The sequence below is a fragment of the Enhydra lutris genome, unplaced genomic scaffold (assembly GCF_002288905.1).
Source record: "Enhydra lutris kenyoni isolate GAN:26980312 unplaced genomic scaffold, ASM228890v2 scaffoldscaffold9, whole genome shotgun sequence".
NCBI classification, from domain to species: Eukaryota; Metazoa; Chordata; class Mammalia; order Carnivora; family Mustelidae; genus Enhydra; species Enhydra lutris.
Window position 1 is genome coordinate 78,818,562 of NW_019154093.1, and position 9,485 is coordinate 78,828,046.

At 50.6% G+C, this 9,485-nt stretch overlaps 1 protein-coding gene across 1 annotated transcript; it reads right to left on the reverse strand.

The window, feature by feature from the left end:
- Positions 1 to 1,009: 1,009 nt before the first annotated feature.
- On the reverse strand, positions 1,010 to 8,569 carry LOC111143447 (beta-nerve growth factor). The gene is made up of 2 exons (XM_022497203.1): positions 8,453 to 8,569; positions 1,010 to 1,780 (listed from the first exon to the last, which is right to left on the reverse strand). The coding sequence occupies exon 2, from the start codon at positions 1,766 to 1,768 to the stop codon at positions 1,043 to 1,045; it is 726 nt and encodes a 241-aa protein (XP_022352911.1). The 5' UTR covers positions 1,769 to 1,780; positions 8,453 to 8,569; the 3' UTR covers positions 1,010 to 1,042.
- Between the last annotated feature and the right edge of the window lie 916 nt (positions 8,570 to 9,485).

Genomic DNA, 9,485 nt, shown 5'->3' on the forward strand with positions numbered 1-9,485 from the left:
TTCACTGTCCCCTGTCAGGGAGCAGCAGGAAGTCTTTGTTCCCTTCTGGCTTGGCCCACCTTTCCTCTGCACCTCCCCGAGTTTTGTGTGGGTTCTCACTGTGTTTACCTCTTTTCCCCTCTACCACCATCTACTCTCCCAGTTTCCTGACCCCTCCCCACCTTCAGTCACTTACAGAAGTCACCCAATTAGTTCTTTCTGGGAAGTTCTTGGCCCCGTGATCATGGGCCAACACTGGGGCCATTGGAAGCGCTGTGGGGCCGTCAGTGGGTGGCAAGAGTGCTGGAGGCCCTTATGTGTTCTCCGGTAATGATCTCTTTCTGCAGGAAGCCTCTGGAGGATAAGTGCAGGGCCCGCCATTAGTCCTAAGGCAATCTTAACATGAAATAAGATCTACCATGACAGCTCTCATGAGATTATTTCATTACCATTCTTCCAGACAGCATTTCAGCCAAAAGCAGATCTCTCCCCCCACCCCAAAACAAGCCAGACTCATAGGTCTTTGATGCAAGACTGTTCCTACTGTAAGGCGAGTCCCTTCAGGACTCTGAAGCGGTGGACCTGCTTCTGCCGAGGCTCCCCAAACCTCCCCGAGGCTCACGAGGCTCACGCACAGGGGCAGTGGGCCAGGTAATCCAAGGATTAGGTAGCTTTGGCTCTGGAATGCTGAGCAGAGTTGCAATCCAGCAGACGTCCCTTTCTAATTATGTCCGGCTTAGGGGAATCTGTGAACCCAGTCAGCTTTGCCCTGAAGTTTGCAGAGCTGACTGGGTGGGGGGGGAGGATGACAGCCAGGGGTGCCAGGGGTAATTCACCCCACAATGTCCCCAGACTTGCAGAGGGTCACACTTGGGGAAAATGACTGGAGTGCCGGCACATGGGATGCTTCCAAAAATTTAATAAATAATGATTTTTTAAAACTGTATAAACTATAAATTACCATGCAGTCCTTATAATTTAAAATAATTTACAGGTTGAGGTAGGGAGGGGCCCAGGAGGGTGTGGAGGGGGAGCTTGGGGAGGGTGGGGGCTGTCCTGCAGGTCAGGCTCTTCTCCCAGCCTTCCTGCTGAGCACGCACACGCAGGCCGTGTCAATCCGGATAAACCGCCAGGCAGCCTGCTTGCCGTCCATGGTCAGCGCCTTGACGAAGGTGTGGGTCGTGGTACAATACGAGTTCCAGTGCTTGGAGTCGATGCCCCTGCACCCGCTGTCCACGGGCGTGGGGTCCCGGCACTTGGTCTCAAAAAAGTACTGTTTGAACACACTATTGTTAATGTTCACCTCCCCCAAGACCATCACCTCCTTGCCCTTGATGTCCGTGGCGGTGGTCTTGTCCCCCACCCACACGCTGACGCTGTCGCACACCGAGAACTCGCCCCGGTGGAAGACAGGGTGGGACGACGACCGCTTGCTCCTGCGAGTCCTGTTGGCCAAGGCGGCTCCGCCGGCCTCCAAGTCCAGATCCTGAGTATCTGCGGCCACAGGTGGGGGGTGCGTGCTGAATAGCACGCGGGGTGAGCGCAGTCTCCGCTTTTTAAAGAGTTTGGGGTCCACAGTGATGTTGCGGGTCTGCCCGGCCACCCTCGCAGCTATTGCCCCCGCCGGGGTGCTGCGGGCTCGGCGGAGGGCTGTGTCAAGGGAATGCTGAAGCTTAGTCCAGTGGGCTTGGGGGATGGCGTGTCCTGCTGGGACATGGCTCTCGGGGTGGGCTTCTGCCTGGGTGCCGATCAAAAGAGCTGTGATCAGAGTGTAGAACAACATGGACATTACGCTGTGCACCTGGAAGGAGACAGAAACGGGGATAAGTCCACGGGGCACGGAGTTCTGTACAAAGGCAGTTTCCGGGTCTTGACCTCCCGAGAGGATCCCAAAGAGCTGTCTCACCCGGGAGTCCAAGGGCAAGGTGACTCTGGAATTTACCGTTCAAACCGAGAGTCTTTGGAGGGTGAGAGGGGCTGCTTGCCACAATGACAGAGGACGACAGGTATAAACAGGGCTGGCTCAAGTGACCTGGAGATATGGTCACACCATCGAGGGGCTGGGCTTTTTCAGGAAGGGACAGAGCCCCCAAATTCCACCCTGTGGCACCGTGTGAACTTGGCAGCACCATGTACAGGGTCCCTGAGTACTGCGTCTGCCAGCTGGAGGTGTCCGTGTGTGTCTGACACCTGTCCTTAGCACTGTGTTGAGCCCCACGACTTGACTCCTCTGGGAAGGCAGTGGGAAGGGTTTCCCAGGACTTGTCTTGAAGCCCCAGCCCTGAATCCACCCTCTTCAGACAGCAGCACTGGTCAGCTCTGAGATCTGGTGATGGGGAACCCTTGTTGCAAATCCATGAAACATCATGTCTGGCAAAAAAGTACAGAGCTCTGGGACCAGCATTGCCCGGCTAGTCAGCCACTAGCCAGCACGTAGAGATACCAAACCTGATATAGCTCCTTGTCGTGTGACATTTTAAAACTTTTCAAGTGCATTCATTTCTAATTTCTCATTAGTCTTGACTTAGGATTTATCGTCTTTCTTTCATATACACGGAAAGTGATCCACAGAAAATTAACCAACAGGCCTAAAGTCATCAGCATAACTAGGAACAGAATCCAAAGCTGACCCCTTCTGAAATCCTTCTACCCTTCCTTCCCCCCTACTTTGTCTTTCATCCTTTTTCTTTCAAAAATGTTTTATTTATTCATTTGAGGGAGAGAGAAAGAGAGAGCAAGAGTGAGCGCACGAGTAGGGGGAGGGACAGAGAGCCTGACTTGGGACTCGATCTCATGACTTCAGGATCATGACCTGAGCAGAGGGCAGACGCCCAACTGACTGAGCCAGGAACCCTTGTCTTTCATTCTTAAACACGCCTTTTCCTTTTATTATTTACTCCTATGTGAGTATACAGCAAATGGCAGAAATCCATCTGTCCCCAAGAGGCAGCGCAAGTAAGCCCAGACAGGCTCCACGCTATACCAGAGTTGCCCACCTGTGACCACCCCCCCAGGGCAGCTGACTATGGAGGTCCCAGTCACACCTGTGGATGGATATCAAATGTCACCTCCTCTGTGAAGCATCTCTAAATCTTGGGAGGGTTAGTGGCATCCCCTAGAGAGGGGGCCCAAACTTCCTATTCCATCCCTTCCCCTTTCCCATCCCCACCCCCACAGGCCATTCTGCATTGGATTTGGAGTTAGAAAACTTTGTTCAGATTCCCATCTTGGCTACTTGCAAGCAGAGGGAAGTCGCTTAATCTTTCTGAGCCTTAGTTTCCTCATTGGTAAAAAGCAGGCAATAACAACTATTTCACAGGGATGCTGCTGGGATTGAAAGGTGCGCACACAGCTCCTTACTTCTGAGTCATTCCAGTGTCCTGTGGCCAAGGACTTCGTCTTCTTCAGTCACACTGCTGCTTGTTTGCTCTCTGAGCTTACTCCTGTAAGATTTCAGCCTGTCTCCCCACTGACTGCAAGGTCATGGAGCGCAGAGCCGTGTCTCATCCACCTGCCCTAGTCAGTCCTTCCTCGGTGAGCCCCTCTCCTGTCTACTATGGTGGCTACCCTAACCCTATCACCTTTCCTAGTGCCATGGATAATCACGTACATTGTCTGTCTCCTGAGAGTACTTTAGAAGCGGTGCCATTTAAAGTTAAATATTTCTGGAGCCATGTACAGTGCTGGCACATGGTAGGTCCTCAAAAAATGTAAGGCGAACGAATGAAGGAGTGAACGGGGACGGCCCGAGAAGCTCACTGCCTGCCTTCTTTTCACTGTGGTAGGTGCCTTCTCTTGGATTTTGTGGCTATGGCTGCAGGGTGCATTTCTAATCTGTTTCAAAGTGATGCATTCTTCTCTTCAATACTGTGTCTCCCCCTTGCATCCTCACTGGAGATAGGCCACTCTTTGGTGAAATACCAAGAATAAAACCACCAAATTCTTTTCTCTTGGGTTACTTTGAAAAAACACTGGTGTTTACTCCAGTCCTCCAGCCAGCTATGCACATCTGGGCTTTTGCCCACTGCTGGTTCTGCTGGCTAATGGTGTGGCATATAAACTGTCCAACCAACTGCCACAGAACCGAGCATTCAGTTGGCTGGCAGCTAAGTCAAGCCCCCCTTTTGCTCCCTTTCTTTCTTCTCAATACATGGTATCTCTCATCAGATAGAAGAAGGGAGAAGAAATGAAACCGAAAATTCATCCATTTATATCCAAATTAGTAACACTTAGAATTTGGATGGGGAAATGGAAAAAGAAAACCACGAAACTTTAGGGTTTTGATGGTAATAGGGGACGTACTGCTCCCTATTTCCCATGACCAGGGGTTCCCACCTCCTCCTCCAGTCTCCCCTTGGTAAGCTCATCCTCTTCTAAGGAGGTGGCTGAGACTTCTGTGGGATTGATGCCCGGACTGGGATCTCTAGCCCCACTGCTCTTTCAAAAGCCAGTTCTGAACCTCCAGGGACTCTCCCGGATACTGACATTTTAAATGCAAGGCATCCCAAGCAAAAATCTTCACACTGCTACTCCTCATCAGGATGATCAGTCCCGCCTTCCCTCAGCAGCCCTGTTTTGGACCACTTGATGGTTTATGGTGTAGTTATGGTGTAGTTCCCCAGCGGCTGTCTCTTGTGAACATCTCCCCACACTCCCCTCCTAAATGAGTTTCTCCAACCTTTTCCTTTATTCTGGCCCTGGAACCACCCTCCCTTTGTCCACCAGCTCCAAACCTCAGCTCAACCCCGGCCTCTATTCCTTCCTCCTGGCCCTCCCCCCAGCCCTTTGCGTTCTGTTCCGGGAGCACCTCTTGAAATTGTAGTTTCCATTCTCACCTCCTGTTCCTGGTTCAGGTCACAGAGCCATCTCCCAACTGATGTCCTGGACCCTCATCTCTCTTCTTTCAGTACCTACTGTTCCTAGCCACCCCATTTAACCTCTTGAAGCCCCGCTCTGATCACCTGGCCCTGCCCAGAGGGTCCAGTGGTGAGAAGCTGTCCTCTCAGTTCAGCATCTTCTTGACCAGGAATGCTCCCCCTCGCCCTCCCTGTGCCTTTTCTGCTCCCCACCTCTGTTGGTTGGAGTTGTTCGCATCACCTTTTAGCACCCAACTCAAATACCACCTCCACTGGGCTGGGGGGGGGTGCTTTTTCTATTTCCACAGAGACAAACTCTCTCCCTTCTCCACCTCTGTAGAGCATTTCCTTAGTCCTGCCTTAGGGCCGTTGTGTTCTCATCTCCTCCCACCCCCAGGCAAACTCCCTGGAGGCAGAAAAGCACCCTCCCCCTCTTCGTTGTGTCCAGGTGACCTAGTGTTCACAGGTGACTCCCGCTCTAAGAGTCAGGGAGGGTGTGGACGCGCCCCTTGCTTCTGTGCTCCTTTACTTCTCCACGCGACCGCAGACTCTTGAGGAATCTTCCAGCTCGGACATGCTTCGAGTTTCAGCAGCCATACAGGTTACTCCTCTGCCCAGCACTGCAGGTGCTACTGAATTCTTAATGTTGACGGTAACTTCCAGTTCACTGTCACGATAACACATGGTAGTGGGATAACACATGGTAGTGGACGGCATTTCATCACGGGGGAGGGTTGCATCAGGCACAGACTGCTTCGTTAAGATTTTTGAAAATGTTGGAAATGTTCTCTCATTAAAGTTTTTAATTGACTCACCCCTAATAGCATGCCCCATAGTCTTTTTTAAAACTTTAGTTTTTATATTTAAAATATACTTCTTGGCGTGTTGTTTTTTTTTTCAAGTGAGAATATTGCCATGTCTGACATTTTCTCATAAGGCAGGGACAATATCAAATATTTTTACTTATTCATTTTCATTAAGCTTTTTATTTTAGTTTCAGTAAAGTTAACAGTGTTATAGGAGTTTCAGGTGTATAACACGGTGATTCAACAACTCTAACCATTACTGAGGGATCATCATGGTAAGTGTCCTCTTTAATCCCCTTCAGCTATTTCTTTTTAAATTAAGTGTTTCTTTTTAAAAATCATCAGCGGAGAACTAAAGAAAAGAAAAAAAATGAGTGTGATTTCTAGTCCAGTGATACGATGAACAAAGCGCAGTTTACAAAAGAACATTCTCTCCTTGGTTGACGTAAAACCACGGAGTGACTTTTCTTTCTTTCTTTTTAAGAACAACCCTCGAGGGGCGCCTGGGTGGCTCAGTGAGTTAAGCCTCTGCCTTCGGCTCAGGTCATGATCTCAGGGTCCTGGGATCAAGCCCCGCTTCGGGCTCTCTGCTCGACAGGGAGCCTGCTTCCTCCTCTTTCTCTCTGCCTCTCTGCCTACTTGTGATCTCTGTCAAATAAATAAATAAAATCTTTAAAAAAAAAAAAAGAACAACCCTTGAATTCTTTCTCCTGATGACACGACAGGCTGTCCTCATCGAGGCTTCACGAAGCAGAGCCCTATCAGCTGAATTATCAGCAGGGGATGATGCCATTAGGCGCTCACATGGGGGAATATGTTTTGTGTCACAGCTAAATGTTCTGTATTTGTCCTGCTCCTAGCCTGAATGGAGGACATATGATTAAGAGAGTGTGTATGTGTATGTGTGTTGGAGGGGTGCCTTTTATTCAGGGCTCCCCAACTTTTGTGCCCTCTCGGACCAGGGATACATTCTGGGGGTTTCCATGGTTCCTATGCTCCAGTGATGACAGAAATTTCCTGCACCTGGAGAGTGATCTTCACACTGATTCAGGCTGCACATGGGGAGGTGATGAAGCTGCTGGACGCAGCTGAGCAGGTGGCCCACATCCTTGCAGCTCGGAGGGCTGACAGCACCTGGGGACCGAACCCGTGGTGGTTCACTGTCCAGGGAGTATGAGGATTCCTGCCTCAGAGGGGTGTGCCTAGAGCTAGTAGTGATTCTGGGCCAGAGACTGGGTCAGTGAACCGAGATCATTAGTGCTAGTGAGGCCAAGTGCCTGTGGCTGAGGAAAGCCAGCCTCCCCTTCCATTCTACTCGCCATGTTATGAGAGTGGGTCAAGGGTCCTTTTCCACGTACACTTGGCCTTGCTCTCATGTAAACATGATGCTGTCTTCAGTGTAAAGATGGGGACACCCCCAGTTGTCAGCACCTGCGTGGAATGTGAGAGGCCTTCTGCCGCTCCTCAGCTCCCCAGGGAGGTCCCCCTGAGGCCTCAGCAGAGAACAGCATTGCCAGGACAGAACCCAGTGAGCGCCTCTGCTGGCCTCTCCCCAGGGAGGAAGCTTGGACCGGAAGGGACATCAGAGATGATCAAGTCCAGAGGTTCAGGGTGTCAGAATTACCTGGAAGGTCTGCCAAACTGCAGATTGCTGGACCCCACTCCCAGAGTTTCTGACCGAGTAGGCCTAGGGTGGGGCCCGAGACTCGACGCTTCTCACAGGCTCCCAGGTGATACTGACGCCGCTGGGCCGAGGACTATGTTTTGAGAATCAGCGATCTAGTCCAATCCTTGAACTTGACAGAGGGGACACATGGGTGTTGGGGAGTCTGAGTGACCTAGGGGTTCTGCAGCTAGTGAGTGGCGGGCTCCAAGTATGGGAGCTTCCCATCGCTCAGCCTCAGCACCTTCCAGAGGAGAGAGCCCCGAGGCCACACACGCACTGGAACCCATGGCTACACTGAGTTGGTCACCAACATCAAAATGAGAATTCCATTCAACAGGCTGTAAGTTTTACCTTCCTTGTGCCACAAATCCGGACACTGGGGAACACCTGGATATTCGGTTATTTTCCTATTTGGTTGATCAGGTTTCTAGGCATCAGGTCGATTTTGTCCAAAAGCACTTAGAGGGCCCATGATAGAAATATGCAGCCAGAAGGCACTAGCAGGTACAGGCACCTGCGGCTTTCCTGGGAACAGGATCTACTGGCCTGAAGTCTTAGGCACACATTTAAAATGAATGAGGGGAGATCATAATTATCATCATTATCCTTTATTGGGCATAAGTACCTCATTAACCTTTGCAACAAACCTGGGAGGAGGCCTTATGATTCCTGTTGCACAGAGGAGGAAACAGACAAGTAGTAAGAGTAAGTACCTGGAAGTGGGCACACACCCAGCCGCAGTGGACCTCAGCGCTGGCCTCTGTCCCCTGATCTGGAGCTTCCCCCACCTTCTACTCCATGGCCAAGGGCGTGAAAGTGATCAAGGATACTTCATCTCACAAGGCTGCCTATTCAGACAGACCAGGCGCTGTGTGGAGGGTCTGACCGCTGCTCTCTGTCTGTTGGAGGCCCAGGGTTCTGTTACTACAGAGGTGGACAGCTCAGACTCTTAACCTGTCCCTGGAAGTATGGGACCAGCTGAGAGCATGAAGGCCACATGTGCTGGATCACTAGGCCCATCCCAGAGCCCAGGTGATTAACAGTTAGATGTGACTCCTCTTCTTCAGCCCGGGGCTCGTGTCCAGCTGTCTCAGATGCTCCAGAGCCAGCAGCCTCGGTGAGGCAGGAGCCCCTCAAGTGCTTACCTCGGTGGGGCCAGGACAGAAAGCTGCTCCCTTGGAAAAGCCGTTATTGGGCCCGGACACTGAGCTGAGCTTGGGTCCAGCATGCCATCCAGCCCCCTGGACTGCACGACCACGGGCCAGGACTCTGTGGGATGAGAGAGCTGGCATTAGATGGGCACTTTACCATATTCTCTAGCAGGTGGATAGCTGTACCCTAGGCAGGAGGGTACAATAGGGTACACGTCCTAGGCAGGGACATGCCAATAGGACAAACCCCATTTCCTGAGTTTTGGGTCTTTACTGGCATCAGCACCCGGGAAGGGCCTAGAGTCTAGCTACCGAAATTGCCAGGGGTGACCTTGCACAGACCTACGGTGGCCCCTGCCTCCCATTCTTGTACCAAAGTGCTTGGTTTCTGCCTGGATGCAGCCCATGGGTTCCAGTGAGGAGCTTCCTGTCCCGCCCCAGCGCCCTGCTCCAGCAGACCCTGACTCAGCACCAAACCAGAAATTATTCTGTACATTACACACATACAGATGTAGTAGACCCAACTTGGGATGGCCCAACTTAAGATAAATTATATGGAAGAAAAAGTCCTGACAATTGAGACCAAGTTGGTACTCTGATAAAGATCCATCTGAGTAATGGTGGCAAATACTATAATCTGACCACTGGATAGAGAACAGAAAACTCTTACGGAATTGGGTTGTGCCTCTCAGAGAATCATGCCAAAAGTCAAATTTTATCAATCAGAAGATATATAAATGATACATGAGGAAAAAAAAATACTATTCGAGTTTAGGTTGTAGTTCCTAGAAGCAATGGAAGTTTTCTGTTCTCCTCTCACTTCTATAAACCTTGTATATATGTGTTTCCTTCATTCATTCAGCAATATTTCCTGAGCACCTGCTATTTGTTAAGCACTGATCTGGGTGCCGGGGACCCAGCAGTGAATAAGACAGACAGGGTCTCATCTCTTATGGAGCTTAAAGTCTTACATAAATAAAAAACATATCTTCTGATTCTTTACATGTCATGAAGGAAATACACAAGG

Bases quoted from the DNA above. Each gene is read 5' to 3' on its own strand.
- LOC111143447 (XM_022497203.1), bottom strand. From the start codon at position 1,768: ATGTCCATGTTGTTCTACACTCTGATCACAGCTCTTTTGATCGGCACC.